At 54.6% G+C, this 20,603-nt stretch overlaps 1 protein-coding gene across 1 annotated transcript; it reads left to right on the forward strand.

Moving 5' to 3' along the window:
• Positions 1–608: 608 nt before the first annotated feature.
• On the forward strand, positions 609–20,019 carry ROBO3 (roundabout guidance receptor 3; the record flags this gene model as incomplete). The annotated part of the gene is made up of 28 exons (XM_080719143.1): positions 609–774; positions 5,516–5,842; positions 6,150–6,307; positions 6,609–6,729; positions 6,826–6,964; positions 7,249–7,376; positions 7,583–7,707; positions 10,471–10,642; positions 10,943–11,148; positions 11,354–11,435; positions 11,708–11,873; positions 12,087–12,253; positions 13,638–13,759; positions 13,912–14,137; positions 14,342–14,463; positions 14,690–14,861; positions 15,004–15,189; positions 16,108–16,131; positions 16,211–16,253; positions 16,452–16,591; positions 16,887–17,081; positions 17,421–17,559; positions 17,720–17,932; positions 18,272–18,423; positions 18,537–18,647; positions 18,876–19,019; positions 19,459–19,643; positions 20,008–20,019. The coding sequence occupies 28 exons, from the start codon at positions 609–611 to the stop codon at positions 20,017–20,019; spliced, it is 4,143 nt and encodes a 1,380-aa protein (XP_080575269.1).
• Between the last annotated feature and the right edge of the window lie 584 nt (positions 20,020–20,603).

Below are 20,603 nucleotides of genomic sequence, written 5' to 3' on the forward strand. Positions count from 1 at the left end.
TCTGGCTCCAAACCACCCCAGTCTGCTGCGCTCCCATTGCTAAACTGCGGGGTTAGAAAGGAAGCCGGGATCTGGGAGCGTGACAGCGCCTGCTTGCACGTTGCCTCGGTTTCCCCAGGACCAGAAAAGGAGAGAAGACATTCCCGTTGTAAAGCTGAGCAGGAGGGCAGAGTCTGACCAAGCCTCGTCCCTCCTCTCGGTTACTTGGAGAAAGGAGGGAAACTCCTGCAGTGCCCAGGATCGGACGCCAGGCAAGAAAGAGGTGCGGGGCGGGGACTCGAGTTTCCTGTCCTGCTAGTGGCGGTGCGAGCAGGGCTGGGGGTGCGGACGGAGGCGGATTAAGCCCTTAATTACGCGGCGATCGGCGTGGCACCTGCTTTCCTCACGCTCCGTCCCAGGGGACTCTGGCTCTGGGGGGTGGAGAGAGGCTGGAGCGAGGAGGAGGGCGCGCCGAGGCTCCGGCGGCACCCGGGCGCGGGCGGGACAGCGGCACCGTGGCTGCGGCGGCGCCGACCGGCCGTGGCGGGGCTCCCGGCTCCCGGCCCGCGGGTCTCGGACCCAGGGGCTGGGCCCCGAGGCCCCCCGCCGGCTCCGAGCGGGGCCGCGCGATGCTGCGCTACCTGCTCAAAACACTGCTGCAGATGAACTTGTTTGCGGACTCCCTGGCCGGGGACGTCTCCAACTCCAGCGAGCTGCTCTTGGGCGGCTTCAACTCCTCGCTGGCGGCGCTCAACCACAGCCTGCTGCCTCCGGGAGGGGACCCCTCTCCCAACGGTGAGACTGCCGCTGGGGCCGTCGGAGACGGCTAGGGGGTCAGGGGAGGGGGCTGCGAGGATGGGCGGACAAACGCGGTCCCTCCCGTCCTGCGGTCCAGGACCGCGAGGAGCCTCCCACGCCCCCGCGGAGAGGGGGGCAAGGGACGGACACCTGAGAGCGCGTGCCGCGGAGGTCGAGGGCTCGGGAGTGGCTGCTCAGTCCTTTACTGCCCGCCGCCCCCACGACCCCCAGGAGGAGAGCCGCGGCTGATGATGGGCAGGCGGGGGTGGGGGGCGCGGTCGCCGGCAGGGCTGAGCCGGGGGCCTCAGCGGCCACCCACGTAGCAGGTCTGCCTCCAGGACAAGCTTTACAAGAACTCATTTTGGACGAGAGTAAGGAAGCCGAAATGTTGGATGTGTTTGCTTCGGAGGGGACGAGGACGGCGATCTTGTTATGGAAAGTTAGAACTAAGTTTGCCTCTCAGTGGTAGGACACCGTCAGCCCACCCCGGCTGAGCTGCTGCGAGCAGGCAGCGCCGGCGGCGAGGTAGTTACCGCTAATTACAGTGATTAATAAATGACTGAGACGCCAGCGCGGCAGGGATGCGGCGGTGGAGGGCTGCGGGTGCCGGGTGAGATAGGCCGCACGGCGCCCCCTGCTGGCGGTGCGGGGAACGCCCGCGCTCCGGGGCGCCGTCGTGGGTGTTTCCCTTCTGGTTTTGCCCCCACCCACCCAATCCCTCAGGCTCGGCTCACTCGAATCCAGTGGCCAGCAGTGTGCAGGGGACACAAAGGTGCTAAGGAAGGAGACCCGGGCGATGTGTGTGTTTGTGTGTTGGGTACTCCAGGTGCTGGGGAGGAGTCCCAGAGCCCTATTAGCATGGCCATTAGCTATTCATTAGGCTGCTGTCGAAGCATCTCCTGAGACAAGGAATGACAGGGGAGAAATTCCAGGGAAAGGGAGGCTGCAGCTGTGTCTACAGGAATTATGGAGAAAGGGCCTATAGGAAGGAGATGGGATGCATCGGGAGGAAGAGGATGGAAAATGGGCTGGGACTCTTCAATCTCCCAGCCCCCGAGGATTCCCAGGAGGTTAAACACTAAGGCGTCTGGTCATCTAGTGTTTTTATAGTGTTTTCACAGAGTTGTTTAATTTAGTGGAGTGCACAGGGAAGGCTTTTTTTTTTTTAATACTGGGGATTGAATTTAAGTGTGGTCTACCTCTGAGCTACACCCCAGTCTCCTCCCTTTTTGACATAGGTCTCACTAAGTTGCTGAGCCTGGCCTTGAACCTACAATGCTCCTGTCTCAAAGTCCCAAATATGATTACAGGCATGCACCACCATGCCCAGCTGGGAAGACTTTGACAGTCACATTTTGCCACCAGGGAAACAAATTTACTGAGGATTAATGGCACCCCAATGGTCAAACACACAAAAAAAGCATGAAGTAAAATACTGGCAACAGAGCCGGGCGTGGTGGCGCACGCTTGTAATCCCAGCATTTGGGAGGCTGAGACAGGAAGATTGCGGTTCGCGGACAGCCTCAGCTACTTAGTGAGGCCCTTTGCAACTCAGTGAGACCCGGTTTCAAAATAAAGAATAAAAATAAAAATAATAAAAATAAAATAAAATACTGGCAATAGCCGGGCGTGGTAGCGCACGCCTGTAATCCCCATGCTGGGGAACCTGAGACAGGAGGATCGCACAGGTTCGAAGCCAGCCTCAGCTACTTAGTGAGGCTTTCGGCAACTTAGTGAAACCCTGTTTCCAAATAAAATATAAAATAGGTCTGGGAGTATAGCCCGGAGGTAGAAAGCCTCTGGGTTCCATCCCCAGTACCACCACCAAAAAAAAAAAAAAAAAAAAACTGGCAATAGTAGATCTAAGTTTGTTTCTAATATACCTTAGGGTTTTGTTATTATTATTATTATTATTAGTAGTAGTAGTAGTAGTAGTAGTAGTATTAATTATTTTGTGTTACTGGGAATGGAACCCAGGGATATTCTACCTCTGAGCTATATCTCAAGCCCCATTTTTTATTCTTTATTTTGAAACAGAGACTCACTAAGTTGCAGAGGGCCTCACTAAGTAGCTGAGCATGTCTGTAAACCGGGATACTTCTGTTTCAGCCTCCCAAATGCAGGGATTATAAGCGTGCTCCACCACACCCAGCTCTACACCTTAGGGTTTTGTTAAAAAGGGGGTGGGAACGCCGGGCGGAGACAGGAGGATCGCGCAGGTTCGAAGCCAGCCGCGCTGGCGTTAAGAGACCCTGTTTCAAAAATATAAAATAGGTCTGGGAGTGTAGCCCGGAGAAAGGAGGGCTTCCAGGAACCCCAGTACCACCAAAAAAAAAAAAAAAAAAAAAAGGGGTGGGGGTGGGGGAGGATATTAGGCTCTACTTGAATCTGTAGGAGCCATAATAAGGTAGGACATGCTGGGGAAGAGGACCCCTTAAGTTATGGTGGAATAGCCAGACTTATTGACACTTTCTCCAAGTGTTTTACATCTGTTAAGATTTTGAGACCCCCCCCCAATTATAGATAAAGAAACAGAGATTCATAGAAGTTTACTAATTTGCCCAAGTTCTCACAGCTAGGAAGTGTCAAAAACTGAGAGTCCAGCCCTGGGTGTACTGGAGCCAATGTCTGGGCTTTTAACCACTCCCAGGTGGTTTACCATAGAGTGTACCCAAATTGGGACCGGGATGGGATGGAGAAGAGACCGTTGAGCAGCAGAGATTTCCATTTGGAAGGGAGAAAACAGAAAGCTATTTCCTTCCCTAACTGGGAGAAAAAACTGATCTTGTCCCCAACTAGTTAAACAATTCCTTCCAGGATAGCGCTCAGGACACCGTTAGCCGTCCAGCCGTCCAGCTTCGTCTACACCAGAACTTCTAAGAGGCGAGGCAAGAAATGAATCTAATCCTACACACGGGCCTGGAAGCAAGAGGGCTCCGAGGCTTCTGGAACAGGGTGGGCGGGTGGGGGCGAGGGGAGGCGCAGAACAGATGCGCCGAGTAGTCCCTGGTTATTTAAGGACACCAGATTACGTGAGGCTACAGCGGCGCCTACTGGCCAGCTCGGTTACAGCACCTCTTTCGAGGCGGGGAACCGTGAGGCAGAAGGTAAACAGCCCAAAGTCTAGAGACCAAGTGAGAGGCAGGGGCCGAGTAAGCTGACCAACTGATCTGAGTCAATGAAGGACGTAAAACAATTTCTTCTCCAGAGTCCCCTCCTCCTGTCTTCCTTTCTCCACTACATCAACCAGTAAAATGATCTATTGAAACCTATTTCTCTACTGATCTGTGTGGAGACGTTTCCTTTCCACTCTAAGAATGTCTGCCAGTAAGAAGATATTAGAGCCGGGCATGGTGGAGCAAACATGGAATCCCAGTACTTGAGAGGGTGAGACAGGAGGATCAGTGGTTCAAGGCCAGCCTCAGCAATTCAGTGAGACTGTCATCAACTTAGCGATACTCTGGTTTTTTTTTGGGGGGGGGTAGTACTAGGGGTGGAAGCCAGAGGCTTTCTACCTCCAGGCTATACTCTCAGACCTATTTTATATTTTATTTGAAAACAGGGTCTCACTAAGTTGCTGAGAGCCCCACTAAGTAGCTGAGGCTGGCTTTGAACCTGCATGATCCTCCTGTCTCAGCCTCCCAAGAGCGGGGATTACAAGCGTGCACCACCACACCTGGCTGCGATACTCTGTTTTAAATTTTAAAAATTTAATTTAAATTTTTTAAATTAAAAAAATTAAAGTGTGATGGTGCACACTTGTAATCCCAGTACTTGGGAGGCTGAGATAGGACTGTGGGTTCATAGCCAGCGCAATTTAGTGAAACCCTGTTTCAAAATAAAGAATAAAGTAGGACTGGGAGTGTAGCTCAGAGGTAGAATACCCCTGGGTTCAATCCCAGGCACTGCCAAAAATAAATAAATAAATAAATAAATAAATAAATATGACAAGTGAAAAAGAGCGAGACCTGTTTCAAAATAAAAAGAGTTGGGATGTAGTTCAGAGTTTCTTTATTTTTTATTATTTTTATTTATTTTTATTATTTTTATTTTTAATTATTTTAATTATTTTTATTATTTTTATTATTTATATTTTATTATTTTAGTTTCTTTATTTTTATTTTTATTTTTTTGCGGTACTAGGGATGGAAACCATGGGCATTCTACCTCCAAGCTACACCCCCAGCCCTATTTTTTTATTGTTTATTTTGAAACAGAGTCTCAGAGTTCCAAAAAGCCTCACTAAGTAGTAGCTGAGGCTGTCCTCGAACTGAGATCCTCCTGTCTCAGCCTCCCAAATGCTAGGATTACAAGTGAATGTCACGACGCTTGGCTATGCCCTTGGTTTCAATCCCCATTATTATTATTGTTGTGGTGGTACTGAGGATTGAGCCCAGGGGCATTCTACCTCTGAGCTACATCCCCAGTCCTATTTTATTTTTGTTTTGAAACAGGGTCTCATTTATTTGTGGAGGGCCCAACAAATTGTTGAGGCTGGCCGCAAGCCTGCGATCCTCCTGTTTCAGCCTCCCAAGTACTGGAATTTACAAGCGTGCCCGGCTCATTCCCTGTGGTTAATAAATAAATGAAGTTGGACGCTATGAAGGAAGAGTTGGGCTTCCAGCAGAGGAAGCCTGGGAGATGAGACAGCTGGAAGGTTCTCTTTCGCGGTGGAGCCTCCGGTTGGCTCTCTCCCATCTTCCAGTCTGATCTCCCTGCACCACGCCCTTCCCTCCAGGGACGAGAATTGGGCCGGAGGACGCCATGCCGCGCATCGTGGAGCAGCCGCCAGATCTGCTGGTCTCCCGGGGCGAGCCGGCCACGCTGCCCTGCCGCGCGGAGGGCCGGCCACGACCCAACATCGAGTGGTACAAAAACGGGGCGCGCGTGGCCACGGCGCGCGAGGACCCCCGAGCGCACCGCCTGCTGCTGCCCAGCGGAGCCCTCTTCTTCCCGCGCATCGTGCACGGGCGCCGCGCGCGCCCGGATGAGGGCGTCTACACCTGCGTGGCCCGCAACTACCTGGGGGCTGCGGCTAGCAGAAACGCCTCTCTGGAAGTGGCAGGTAAGAGTCCTGTCTTCAGGTGCTTGATTTCAGTGCCTGGGGGTCCTGGGGCGCACCAGGAGATTCCAGAAGAAGGAGCCTCAGGGGACGCAGCCCATTCAGCATCTGTCATGGGAACTGCGACCTTTGACCTTGGGTCTCTGAAGCCCTCTCCTCGACCCAGAGGACCTGGATCTGACTTTAACCTGGTATTTCCAACCTGGAAAAGCGCGCCTGTCTGCTGTGACCACAATACAGCACCTCCCCTGTTTCCTCCCAGTTATGGCTGGCCACCCCGTTAATTCTCCCCACGCACTCCTGTCTTCAGTGCTCCGCGATGATTTCCGGCAGTCCCCGGGGAACGTGGTGGTAGCAGTCGGAGAGCCAGCGGTAATGGAATGCGTGCCCCCCAGAGGCCACCCAGAGCCCTTGGTGACTTGGAAGAAGGATGGCGCAAGGCTCAAGGAGGAGGAGGGAAGGGTCACGGTGAGGGGCGGGCCATAGGCTGGGAGTCGGGGACCTGGCTAAAGCTGTGAGGATCTTGGTGGTTTGGGGTCTGGGAATAATGTCTTATTATTGATGAGGTGAGAGAGGAGACCAGAGCAGCAGGTGACTGACTAGAAGCTGAGAGTCAGAGGAGGGTAGGGTGAAATGAAGTTGACATAGGAAAGGTGGGGTGTTCCAATTTCATTGGCCTTCCGTGAGAACCAAATAACCTTTACACTCACCGCGTGTGCGTGCGCTTTGATGTTTATAAAGGACCCAAGTCCTGGTTCCTCCTCTGCAGATTCGTGGAGGAAAGCTGATGATGTCACACACGTTCAAGAGTGACGCCGGGATGTACACATGCGTGGCCTCCAACTTGGCGGGAGAGCGGGAGAGTGGGGCAGCGGAGCTGGTGGTACTGGGTAGGCTCTGGGAGTGTGGCGGTCATGGGAGTGGGCAGCCCAGGAGGTAAGCGGCTGTGCAGACCCCTTGACTGTTCCCTGGTTCCCACTTTCTAGAACGTCCCTCATTTCTGCGTAGACCAGAAAACCAAGTGGTCCTGGCTGATGCTCCTGTGAATTTCCCTTGCGAGGTGCAGGGGGACCCCCCACCTCATCTACGCTGGCGCAAGGAGGATGGGGAACTGCCCACAGGCAGGTAAGAAGCCCCTCCTCCTGCCTGGAAGGAGGTCCAAGCAGCTCAAGAGCTCCCTGTCCTAGACAGCAGGAAGGCAGACACCCTCTCACTTGAGGGCAGAGACGTCTGTCCCCCAGAGCCCACGTCCCCTGTCCCACCCAGCTCCCTCCCACCGTGTGGGCAGCAGCTTCAGTGCTGTTGTGTCCTGCCTTGCCTCTTTGAACCCGATCCTGGTGTCCATTCTGGGGGAGAAAGAAAGGATCTGTAACTGAGGCCAACCCAGCCTGGGGTGGGGAGTGGAGCAGGTATGAGATCCGGAGTGACCACAGCCTTTGGATTGGCCGTGTGAGTGCCGAGGACGAGGGGACCTACACCTGCGTGGCGGAGAACAGCGTGGGCCGCGTGGAAGCATCTGGCTCCCTCAGTGTTCATGGTGAGGCACCGCCAGCTGGGCAGATGTGAGGAAGATGGAGAGGGGCTGCAGAATGGGCAGAGCAGGAGGTGTGAGGGGTCACCTAAGACTTCCGGAAGGAGAGGGGAGACTTGAGCAGGAGCCGCATGTGTGCGCCTGCTGAAGCCAGGCCTGGGCTTTTCTCTCCACTGCCCCTTCTCAGTTCCTCTGTCTTGCTTCCCTCTTAGTCCCACCCCACTTGGTAACGCAGCCCCAGGACCAGATGGCGGCTCCTGGAGAGAACGTGGTTTTCCAGTGTGAGACCAAAGGAAACCCCCCGCCTGCCATCTTCTGGCAGAAGGAGGGGAGTCAGGTAGGTGGCCCTCTCTCTCTAAGTCCTGCTCACCAGCGTTTCGTCTGGGGCTCAGCCTTCCTTCTACATTCTGCACATTTCTCTCTGGGGCATTTGTTTTACCTTTGTTCTCCCATTCTCTGGAAGTCCCTGCAGGTTTTTTTTTTTTTTTGTCTGGGGATGAAACCCAGGGGCATTTGACCTCTGAGCTACATCTCCTGCCCTATTTTTTATTCTTTATCTTGAAACAGGATCTCACTAAGTTGTGGAGGGCCTCGCTAAGTAGCGGAGGCTGTCCACGAACCACGATCCTCCAGTCTCAGCCTCCCGAATGTTGGGATTATAAGCGTGCACCACCACGCCTGGCTTCCCTGCAGGTTTTTTGGAAGGATTTATTAAGATAATAAATATAAAGGGCCTGGAACATCTGAACACTTTTTTTTTTTTTTTTTTTTTTGGTGGTACTGGGGGTGGAACCCAGAGGCTTTCTACCTCTGGGCCATACTCCCAGACCTTTTTTATATTTTATTTGGAAACAGGGTCTCACTTAAGTTGCTGAGAGCCTCACCGAGCAGCTGAGGCTGGCTTCGAACCCGTGCGATCCTCTTGTCTCAGCCTCCCAAGCTCAGGGATTATAAGCGTGCGCTACCATGCCCGGCAATCTGAACACTTTTTAAAAATCAGTGATAATATGGTAATATATGTAGGTGATAGGGAACCATCCTGGATGATAATTCCTTGGAGAATCTTTCTTATTTGGGGAAAGATATCTTGAGGACATAGCAAATCCAGTGAGATCCCTTCTCCCCTAGGCCCACTAGGGCCTTGGCTTTTGGACTTAACATACTACTCTGGAAACAAAGTATTGAACGAAAGCTGCTGATGGGTAGACAATTACTTGCTCTGCCTATTTGTTTCTAGCTCCCTCTAGAGCTACCAGGGGAAGCATACAGTCATTCTGGTCCACCTGGCAAACAAATTCTAGACCACACAACCTGAAAGAACACTCACCAGTCTCAACCTAGAGAGCTCCCTCCAAGGGAGAGGCAGAAATATCACTACTAGGAAATGGGCGGTATAATAAAGTCAGTCTGATTGTCCCCATCCCACTGGGAACCAGGCATTCCACTTCTTGATTCCAGAGACACAGTCACAATTTTCCAATGTCTTCTCTTGCATCGGGGACTGGTGTATTTTACTTATTTATTTGTGATACTGAGGATTGAACCCAGGGACATTATACCTCTGAACTCTACCTCCAGCACCATTTTGTTTTATTTTTGTGTGTGGTACTGGAAATTGAACCCAGGGGCATTCTACCTCTGAGATATGCCCCTAGCCTTACTTTATTTTTTATTTTGAAACAGGGGTCTCACTAAATTGCTGAGGCTGGTCTTGAACCTGTGATCTTCCTGTCTCAGCCTCCCAAGCAAGGGGATTACAAGCATGCACCATCACGCCCGGCATGCTTTATTTATTTATTTTTATTAACATGGTCTTGCTAAATTGCTGAGGCTGTGATCTTCCTGTCTCACCCTTCCAAGTACTGGGATTATAGGTTTGTACCATCATGTCTGGATGATTGATGTGTTTAATTAGATTCTCACATAAATGAAAATGGTGATGGGTGGAATAGTTGTCAGTCAGAGGCTCAGCCTGAGTCCCAAACTTGCTTTCCTACTTTCCAGGTATCTATCTAAAGTCAAATGTTTAAGCCAGGCATGGTGGCGCATGCTTGTAATCCCAGTATTTGGGAGGCTGAGACAGGAGGATCTCATATTCATAGCCAGCCTCAGCTACTTAGTGAGGGCCTCTGAAACTTAGTGAGCCCCTGTTTCAAAATAAAAAATAAAATGGGAATCGGGGTGTAGCTTGGAGACAGAATGCACCTGGGTTCCATCCCCAATACCATACATATACACACAAAATAATAAATAAAGTCAAATGTTTAAGGCCAGAAAGAGGGAAGGCATTTAATGTTTATGCCAGGTGTGGTGGCACATTTCTGTGATTACAATACTTGGGAGGCTGAGACAGGAGGATCACAGGCTTGAGGCCGGTTTCAGAGACTTAGCAAGACTCTCAGGAACTTAGTGAGCCCCTGTTTCAAAATAAAAAATAAAATAGGGCTGGGGGTACGGCTTGGAGGCAGAATGCCCCTGGGTTTAATCCCCAATATCCCTTCAGCAAGTATTTAGCATTTATCACACATGTTTTATTTTAATTTTTTTCTGGTACTGGGGATTGAATTCAGGGGCATTCTACTTCCAAGCTGCATCCCCAGCTCTTTCTATCTTATTATTTGGAAACAAAGTCTCACTAAGTTACTGACAGCTTCACTAAGTAGCTGAGGCTGGCTTCGAACCTTCCATCCTCCTATCTCAGCCTCCCAAGCACTGGGATTACAAGTATATGTCACCACGTCCAGCTTCACACAGTGTTCTAGAAGACTTTCATATGCTTGCTCATTTAATCCTCCTGACTATCCATTAAGAAGCAAATTTGGGGTAAACTGGAGCTCAGGAAAGTTTGAAAGTTTGCTCAGAGTTTTCCAACTAGTAAGTCACAGGGGTGGGAAGTGGGAAGCTATACCCCAAATCTATTACGATTCCTTAGTTATTGTGAGTAGGCATAACTGCTTTACCCAAGGTCATCTCAGTGGCTGGGGGCAGAGTGTGAACAAGAACCTTGGCAAGTGTCTGGATTCCGAGATGGAGCTGCATGGGGGATGCTCCCTGCCCAGCCGCCTGCTCATTCCTGGTCTTGGTTCCTCACTCTGTCCAGGTCCTGCTTTTCCCTAGTCAGTCACTTCAGCCCACGGGGCGCTTCTCAGTCTCTCCACGAGGCCAGCTCAACATTACTGAAGTGCAGAGTGGGGACGCTGGCTACTACGTGTGCCAGGCCGTCAGCATAGCTGGTAGCATCCTGGCCAAGGCCCTGTTGGAGATAAAAGGAGGTATTTGCCTGTGGAGAGGGCTGGACCTATGGTCTGCAAGGACAGGTCCTAAAGAGAGCAGTCTCTCTTGGATGCTATGCACTGTCTGCAAGGGGAGGGGCGCATTTCTGATGCATGCCTTGAAGTTTGGAACTCAGCAGCAGAATGGTCCCAGGCTGAGACTACAAGATGATTGCAAAGCTTCGGATCCCCGGATCCTGGGAGGGCCTGGGGTGAGGAGAGTGAAGGTGCAGAGGAAGAGGACAAGGGACTGGTTGCCCGAGCTTAGGCAAGATGCCTAAGTTCTTCTTCCTCTCCCAGCCTCCTTGGACGGGCTGCCTCCCGTCATCCTCCAGGGGCCAGCCAATCAGACGCTGGCACTTGGTGCCTCTGTGTGGCTGCCATGCAGAGTGACTGGAAACCCTCAGCCCAGTGTCCAGTGGAAGAAGGATGGACAGTGGCTGCAGGGGAATAACCTCCAGGTCAACCTAATGGACAACGGCACCCTGCACATCACCAACGTGCAGGTGAGCGTCACCTCTGAGGCCCTTGTAACTGAGCATGGTCCTCTTCCACAACTCTCCTAAGTACCCGCTGGGCCTCTCGCCCCATTCTACCCCTCTCCTCTCTCAGATCTCCTAAAGTGTCCCGCATTTTCTTCATCCTTCTGTTCCCTGACTCCACCCCCACCCTGCCCTGCTCCACTCCCAGTGTGCTCTGCCTCTCCTACAGGAGATGCACCTGGGGTTCTACAGCTGTGTGGCCAAGAGCACCATAGGGGAGGCCATGTGGGGTGGCTGGCTCGGAAAGCGGGGTGAGTTTGTCCTTAGTGCCTTGACTTGCCAGTACCCTCCTCCAAACCTGCTTCAGAAGTAGTCAATACCTCCGCAAGCCCCAGGGATAATTTGTCTTCCCAATGCCATGGCCACGGTGGTGGGGGCGAGGAAGACAGCAGTGGTACACTTGGGGGGCACTACGGCCATCACCAGTGTCACAGCGCCACAGTTCCTCTGGGAAGGAGGCAGGCTCCCTGGGGACTATCCTTTCCCCATCCTTCTACTTAACGATTACCTACCACCACTGCAGAAGACTGGGGAGCATCACAAGGCCCTCCTACAGAACCCAGTGCCCCTCCAGGGCCTCCCTCTCAGCCGGTGGTCACCGAGATCACCAAGAACAGCGTGACCCTGACCTGGAAGCCCAATCCGCAGGCTGGAGCCTCCGTGACCTCTTATGTTATAGAAGCCTTTAGGTACGAGGAAAGTTTGAAATGCAAACCGAGAGAGTTAAAAGGGGAGACCTGATGCCCTTAGGGTCTTTGCTATTGTGAGGAGGGATTATCCAGTCCCCCCCCCTCTCTTCCCAGGTAAGGAGGTAGCAGGGTTCCTTAGAGAATGGATGAGGTAGTGTGGAGAGGTTGGCGGCTCCTGGCCCAGAGAATCCTGTCACCTCATTCCTGTTACAGCCAAGCAGCGGGCAACACGTGGCAAACAGTGGCAGATGGTGTGCAGCTGGGGACACACACCGTCAGTGGTCTGCAGCCTAATACCATCTACCTGTTCCTGGTGCGAGCCGTGGGAGCCTGGGGCCTCAGCGAGCCCAGCCCTGTCTCCGAGCCTGTCCACACGCTGGGTAAGTGCAGAGTCCCTGGGCTCATGGGTATGACATGGCACCCCGCAGAGCACCCACCAAAACCATGGCACTGCAGTAGTTCACGGAGTTCTTTCTTGTGGTCCAGGTCTATTCCGGTGGCCTAGACAGAAGCTCATGTTCCCCTTTCATAAAGGGGACAAGAAGGGAAGGAGAGAAGGGATGTATTTATTCATCTCAATAGCGCCTTACTTCTGAGTGAGCCTTTCCCCCAAAGACTGTTAAGATTAGCAAGACCTTGGGAGGGCCATGTTCACCTTTGAGATAAAGAACTGAGGCCTTTAAAGATACATATGTTGCCGGGCGTGGTGGCGCACGCTTGTAATCCCCGCGCTTGGGAGGCGGAGACAGGAGGATCGCGCAGGTTCGAAACCAGCCCCCCGCGCTGGCTTAGGAGACCCTGTTTCCAAATAAAAAAAATGTAAAAATAGGTCTGGGAGTGTAGCCCGGAGGTAGAAGGGCTTCCAGGAACCCCAGTACCACACACACACAAAAAAAGATACATATGCAATTATGCAGTAAGAACATTAATATATTGCCGGGCGTGGTGGCACACACTTGTAATCCCCGCGCTTGGGAGGCGGAGACAGGAGGATCACGCTGGTTCGGAGCCAGCCTCACTGGCTTAAGAGACCCTGTTTCCAAATAAAAATACAAAATAAGTCTGGGAGTGTAGCCCAGAGGTAGAAGGGTTCCATCCCCAGTACCACCAAAAAAAAAAAAAAAAAAAAAAAAAAGAACACTGATGCTTGTGGTAGCCCATACCTGTACTTGGGAGGCTGAGACAGGAGGATCGCAGGTTCAAGGCCAGCTTCAGCAATTTAGGGAGACTCTCAGTGACCTAGTGAGACCCTGTTTTTTCTTTTCTTTCTTTTTCTTGTGGTATTAGGATTGAGCCCAGGGGAATTATCTCTGAGCTGTACCTCCAGTCCTTGTTGATTTTTTGTTGTGAAACAGGGTGGTCATGCTAGGGTCTTTCTTGTTTTGAAACAGGTTGCTGAGAGTCTTGCTAAATTGGTTGAGGCTGGTCTCAAAACTGTGATCCTTCTGTCTCAGCCTCTCAAGGGATTGCAGGCGTGCACCACCACGCTTGGCTGTGAGACTCGGCGTCAAAATAAAACATAGGGCTGGGGGTGTAGCTCAGAGGTGGAATGCCTCTGGGTTCAACCCCCAGGACTCCCCCCCCCCCATGAACACTCATGTCAGTTGGACCCTTGGATCCGCCTCTGCAGACTATCTCCCTCACCAGCCCCCTCCAGACTTTGATTGTGCCATGGTGTGCCAAGTGGCAGGATAGACAGCACATTCTCAGTCCTGTCTCCCTGTCCTTGGCGGTCCCCGCTGAGCGGGGCTCTTTGGTCAACAGACAGCAACCCATCCAGGCCAGTGGAGGACCCATGGAGAGGCCAGCGGGGACTGGCTGAAGTGGCCGTGCGAATCCAGGAGTCCATAGTCCTTGGGCCCCGGACCCTGCAGGTGTCCTGGACTGTGAGTGTGGCATAGGGATGAGGTTGAGGATGATGATGGGGGACAGGAGGGCATCCACGATGAGTAGGGGAAGGTGGGAGGTGAGTGGATGGGGAAGGAGGCATGAGTAGGCAGGTGTAGCCCCCCCTGCACACCTGTCCTACCTTCTCCAGGTGGATGGTCCTGTCCAGCTGGTGCAAGGTTTTCGGGTGTCTTGGAGGGTAGCAGGCCCTGAAGGGGGAAGCTGGACAGTGCTGGACCTACAGACTCCAAGCCAGCAAAGTACTGTGCTAAGAGGACTCCCCCCAGGCACCCAAGTCCAGATTAAGGTGCAAGCCCAAGGCCAGGAGGGGCTGGGGGCTGAAAGCCCCTCTGTGACCAGGAGCATTCCTGAGGAGGGTAAGGAGGCCCCAGAGCTAGCTGATGGGTGGACAAGATGGGGGTGGGAGTTGGAGGGATGGAATTTTGCAGGGGAGAGCGGGGTGAGCGGGTGGAAAAGAGGATGCCCCTCAGTTCCCTAAGATGTAAGAATGGAGAGGGGGAAGATAGGGGCAGATTGCAATGACCTTCTGTGTCCTTCTCACATGCTCCACCCTGGCCCAGCCCCCAGCGGTCCCCCCCAGGGAGTGGCAGTGGCCTTGGGGGGTGATGGTAACAGCAGTATCACTGTGTCCTGGGAGCCTCCTATCCCCTCCCAGCAAAACGGGGTCATCACTGAATATCAGGTACAGGGGTTAAGAAAGGCCTGGGTGCAGGGGCTGGGGAGAGGGGGAGAGGGAGAATCTAGAGGCTGTTTAGTGTAGCGGGAAACTAGGGGTGACTTGGGGGCTGGGAGAGAGGAGGGAGGTTTCACAGCGTTGTCTCCTGGCTGATCTGTGCCATTCGGGCCTCGAGTTTCCCCGCGGGGTCAGAATCTCATTCCTGACTCTGAACCCGGGTCGGCCTCCCCAGATCTGGTGCCTGGGCAATGAGAGCCGCTTCCACCTCAACGGGTCCGCCGCAGGCTGGGCCCGCTCCACCGTGCTGCGGGGACTCCGGCCGGGTCTGCTCTACCGGGCCCTGGTCGCGGCGGCCACCAGCGCTGGCGTGGGCGTGGCCAGCGCCCCGGTGTCCGTGCAGCTGCGTGAGTCCGAGCGGCCTGGGAGAGCGGGGCTGGGGAACGGGGCTGCTATGGGGCCCTTGGGGTAGCTGTGCCTGCCGGGTCTGGCCCCTTCCCAGCTCTAGGGTGCCGGCCCCTCCTCTTCTCATCTCCCTGACCCCCACAGCGTCCCCGCCGGGACTGGAGCCTGGGCTCGAGGTGGGCCCGGGGCTGGCGGAGCGGCTGGCGCGGGTGCTGCGGGGACCTGCCTTCCTCGCGGGCGGCGGCGGGGCCTGCGGGGCGCTGCTGCTCGGGCTCTGTGCCGCCCTCTACCGGCGACGGAAGCAGCGCAAAGAGCTCAGCCACTACACCGGTGAGAGCCGGGCGGGGGCGCTCTTGAGCGGCTCGTGGTGGACCCAGCCTGGAGGGGACCTGGCGGGCCGGATGGGGCGGGGCCAGAGGGAGGGAGGGGTGAGCTGCGACTCAGCCCCTGGGAAGGGGCAAGGTATGACCACTAGGGCCTGTCCTAGATGATGGGACGAAAAAGGGCAAGACGGGTGAGGTTTGTCACTAAGACCCCGCGAGGGCCGGGCAGAGTGGCGCATGTCTGTAATCCTAATCCTTGAGAGAATGAGAAAGGAAGATCACAGGTTCGAGGCCAGCCTCGGCAATTTAACAAGACCGTCAGCAACTTAGTGAGACCTTGCTTCAAAATAAAAAATAAAGCCGAGCGTGGTGATGCACGCTTGTAATTCCAGTATTTGGGAGGCTGAGACAGGAGGATCGCAGTTGTAGGACAGCCTCAGCTACTTAGTGAGGCCCTTTGCAACTCAGTGAGACCCTGTTTCAAAATAAAGTATAAAGAATAGGGCTGGGGGTGTAGCTTGGAGGTAGAATGCCCCTGGGTTCCATCCCCAGTACCACACAATAAATAAAATAAAATAAAATAAAATAAGGCTGGTGGTGTAGCTCAGTGGCAGAGTTCCCCTGGGTTCAATCCCCAGTACCAAAAAAAAAAAAAAAAAAAAAAAAAAAAGTCAAATGAGTTCTGCTTCCACCTAGTAAGAGGCATGTTTTTAGAGATGCTAAAGTTCCTGAGGTCAGTGGCTTCCAGTCCTGGCTCCGTGTAGTGTAGGAACCACTCCAATAGCTTTACACTGATGAAATTGGTCTAGGGTGCAGCTTGAGGGGTAGGAATTGGGATGGACCAAAGACTGGACAAGCACACGGGTGTGTCTGACCCCTGGTCTCATCCCATCTCTTCTTTCCCCCACGGGTTCCTTTTCCGAAGCCTCCTTTGCCTACACACCTGCAGGTAAGCCTTCCCTGCCCCAGAGAGGTGGGGACCCCCAGTACTGACTTTTCTCACTGGTCCTCCCCCTCATCTTCCCCAGTGTCCTTCCCACACTCAGAGGGCCTCTCTGGAGCCAGTTCCAGGTAATTCTCTTAACCGGCTGCCAAGGGCAATCTCTTCCACCCAGCGACCCCCCCCCACGGGGTCACTGCCACCCCAAGGTCAGCACCCCAGCCCCACCACCACACCACCACCAGTGCCTGTGACTCTATTAGTGCTACCTTCCTCCCTTTGCTGGCCTCGTCAGGCCCTCGATCCCTGGCTCACCTGCTCCCCCTCAGGCCACCTGTGGGCCTCGGCCCTGCCCCCTACCCGTGGCTGGCAGACTCGTGGCCCCACCCATCTCGAAGCCCCTCAGCTCAGGAACCCAGGGGAAGTTGCTGCCCCAGCAACCCGGACCCAGATGACAGATACTACAATGGTGAGGAGTTCTGATTGTCTTAAGGCTATCTTCCCCATAGACTGCTCTTAATATACTGGGGCAAATGAAGGGACCTGAGGAGCCCCAGTCACTCTTCTAAGGTTGGTCAGTCCTGGGGGCGGGAAACCAAGCCAGGAGAGCATCCTTAGACCTGACCTGCACCTTGGTCTAGGGTGTAGGAGGAAGCTGACTTGGTGGGCTCTCCTTTTTGCCCTCCATTCTCCTGTTGTCCTCTATTCTTCTTTGTCTCTGTCCCCTGCCTCCTTCCCTGGGCCTCCCGATTTCTCCTCCCCAGAAGCAGGAATCTCCCTGTACCTGGCTCAGACTGCCCGAGGCACTGCTGCGCCTGGCGAAGGTCCTGTCTACAGCACCATTGACCCGGCAGGGGAGGAGCTCCAGACCTTCCACGGGGGCTTCCCCCAACATCCCTCAGGGGACCCAGGCACCTGGAGCCAGTATGCTCCTCCAGAATGGAGCCAGGGGGACAATGGTATGGCCCCAGTTCCTAGCATCCCCAATCTGGCCCTGACCAGAGCATCCTTCACCCCATTCTCCTGCACCCTAGTTCCTAGCATCCCCACTCTAGCCCTGTCCAGAGCATCCTCCATCCCATCCTACTGCACCCCAGTTCCTAGCACCCCACTATAGTCTTGTCCAGAGTATCCTCTACCCCATCCTCCTGCACCCCAGTTCCTAGCACCCCCACTCTAGCCCTGTCCAGAGCATCCTCCACCCCATCCTCTGGCACCTGGGCCAGCACTTCCTTCTGACATGTTGTTTCATCTCGGGTCCTTTCCTTTCATTCTCTGCCTCCCTCTACTCTTCTCAGGAGGTCGGGGAGGCAAAGTGAGGCTTCTGGGGAAACCGGTGCAGATGCCCTCTCTGAACTGGCCAGAAGCCCTACCACCACCTCCCCCTTCCTGTGAGCTGAGCTGCCCAGAGGGGCCCGAGGAGGACCTGGAGAGCAGGTGAGATGCCGCCTGCTGCAGGTGCCCCACCACCACCACCACACGGGCCCGCCCAGGGCAGAGATGCTGGTAGAGGAAGGGAAGAGAGCAATAGGAAGCCCGAGGGGGACCTACAGAAGCTACTCGGTCCTTTCCTTTTCTCCTGCCCCTTTGCCTCCAGTTCAGAGCCGGAAGAATGGTGCCCACCAATGCCTGAGAGAAGCCACCTGACGGAGGCCGGCTCCAATGGAGGGTGCCTGGTTGCTCCACCCCGAGGGGACACCCCTTCCCCCACACCCTCCTATGGGCAGCAGTCCACAGCCACTCTTACCCCCTCACCTCCCGACCCTCCCCAGCCCCCCAGTGATGTTCCCCATCTCCACCAGGTGCCCAGGTAGGGAGGTATAAGGTACTGCACACATTACAAGCCCTCAGCCCATGTCTTCTCGGTGGGTGACTGGGTGGGTGGCTGCCTGGCTGCGTCAGGGTAGAAGTGTGATTTGGGGAGGAATGCGGAGGCTGACCAAGTCTCTTAGTGGGAGTGATTTTGCAAGCTTCCCAGGCATTTCAAATTTGGCTTTGCTCACATTTCCCTAGCTAGGGAGGCCTTGCAGGGCCCTCGCCATGTCTCCTTCATCAGAATATTAGGTCGAGTGTCTAGCTCAGTACCCGGCACATAGTAGGCTCTTGGTTTTGTGTGGCGAACAAATGCCAAGGCTTCATGTCATTGCAGGAGGGTGCCCCTTGGGCCAAGCTCCCCTCTCAGCGCATCTCAGCCCACTCTGAGTAGCCACGAGGGGAGGCCTGCTGGCCTGGGTGCTGGCCTCCCAGCCTCCCATCCCCTCAGCGCCAGCCCCGCCCCTAGTCCGGCCAGCAGTGCTCCAGGTGAGTCTGTTCACTCTCAACCTGCCCTCCCCGTGCCCCTACAAAGGTGATTTCCCCACTTTCAGTCTCCTCTCCTGCCCCTTCCCTTACCTGTCCTTTCTCTAATATTACAGGAAGAAGCCGGCAGGTGCCTGGGGAGATGACTCCTCCATTCCAAGGACCCCATGCCCGAGTCCGGAAAAAACCCAAGGCTCTTCCCTATAGGAGGGAGCACAGTCCTGGGGGTGAGGGGGCCCTAGGTGTGGGAAATGGTGGCAGTTGGCGGTGTGTGTAGGGGAGTGGGAGGCAGGAAAGTAGGAGTGGGTCCTGGGGGGCTTGAGCAGGCAAATGCAAATCTTGGGCTGTTCATTTGTGGCCTCCTGGTGGCCAATCTCCCACCTCCTGGGATGGAGTGGGAGAAAGACTAGCGCCAGGTGAAGAGGGGATACTGCTGAGAACAGGTCTCTCCCCAGACTTGCCCCCACCGCCCCTGCCGCCACCAGAGGAGGAGGCGAGCTGGGCCCTGGGGCCGAGAGCAGCGGGCAGCATGTCCTCCTTGGAGCGGAAATGCGGTGGGGAGAGGAGAGTGGTTCCGGTGGGGCCCCTGCACCCAGATGGTGAGAAAGCCGGGCCAGCTGGGAGGGGTCTGGAGGCTGGGCAGCCCAGATGGGACCCGTCTCACCCCTCGCCTTCAGCTGACTTCATGCATTTGGTCAACGCTGAAGACTGTTGTCTCTCTAGCTCTCTTCGGAGCAAAATTCCCCAAAGACCCCAAGATGTCTCCTTGCCCAAGATGAAAGCCAGGCCAAGAGTGGGGCCTGGGCTTCTGTCCTTCCTTCTGAGGGCTGTCTCTGCTTGGGCATTCCCTGTGTGTTCTGGGCCCCTGTTATGTCCAGACCATGTGTTGAGTACTCTGCTCCTTACCCTCCAAATGGCCAAGCCCAGCCCCGTCCCTTGGGCATTACCCAGACCGGGGGTGGTGGTCAGGTGGCAAGTGGATGAGCAGTGCTGTGTGCCCCTGCCTGGGCCCAGCTGCCCCTTTCTGTTGTGCTGCAGAAGAGGCCTGGTTCCCATATGGCAGACCAAGCTTCCTGTCCCGTGGCCAGGGCACCAGCACCTGTTCTACTGCTGGCAGCAACTCTTCCAGGGGCTCCGGCAGCTCCCGGGGCTCTCGGGGCCCTGGACGGAGCCGGAGTCGGAGCCGAAGCCAGAGCCAAAGGCCAGGACAGAAACATCGAGAGGTGGGGATTAGAGATCACAGAGAGACCGTGTGTAGCGCCAGGGAGGTGGGCCAAGGGGTTTGCTCAAAACAGGAAGGCAGGAGAGGGCTTAGGGAGGAGGTCCAAAGGAAAGGACCCAGTGAGTGGGGGTGGGGAGGAAGAGTCCTCTAGAAGGAATGAACAAGGGATGAGGGCAAGATGAGGTAAGGGACAGGTAAGAGTGGAGCCTGGGAGAAATGGGTTAGGAGAAAGGCGGATCCCTTGGCCTGTTTACAGTGACCCAGGGCTTAACAAAACAATCTCTCTCTCCCTCTCTCCTCTCCCCTCCCTGCCTCCTTCCTCTCTCTCTCCTCTTCTCCCCTCCTCCCCCTCTCCCTCTTTCTAGAAACCAAGATGACCTTTGATGAGGCCATGGGAACATGGAGAGTTCCTTGGGGAAGGGGTAGAGCCCTGTCTTGGAAGGAAGTGTGCAAGTGAAAAGTAGAAATCGCAGCCGGGTGCTGGCCTCCGAGAGGAGCAGGGCCGGGACACTCCCTCCCTGCAGTGAAGCTCGGGCTCACTAAAGCCCATTTGCCTCAATGGCTTCAGCTGGCTGGAAGGCCAGAGAGCCAGGGCCTCCCTTCCTATCTCTTTCTGCCTGACACCTGTTTGTATAAAAGACAATAAAAAGGTCTGATCCAAGCCCTGGGCTCTGTTTTCTCTGTTGAAGTATATTGGGAAGAAGGGGCCTGTGAGGGTCTGTAGATCCATGCACACCCATAGTTTCTGCATACTTTTGAATTTCGGTCAAAATTACTAGGTGAGGACAAGTGCTAGGTAAGAGGCACTGACCTGTCCTGCTTCCCCGAGGAGCCGAAGCCCACTGTCCCCCGGTTATAGTCATGGAGACCTTGCAAATAGCTAATGAGTAGATACTAGTCAGAGGATAGAGCCAAGTCCTTATTTAATACCCTCCCCTGGGGTTTGTCTTCTCTTCTCTAA

The sequence above is a fragment of the Muscardinus avellanarius genome, assembly GCF_963383645.1.
Source record: "Muscardinus avellanarius genome assembly, chromosome: 1".
Lineage (NCBI taxonomy): Eukaryota > Metazoa > Chordata > Mammalia > Rodentia > Gliridae > Muscardinus > Muscardinus avellanarius.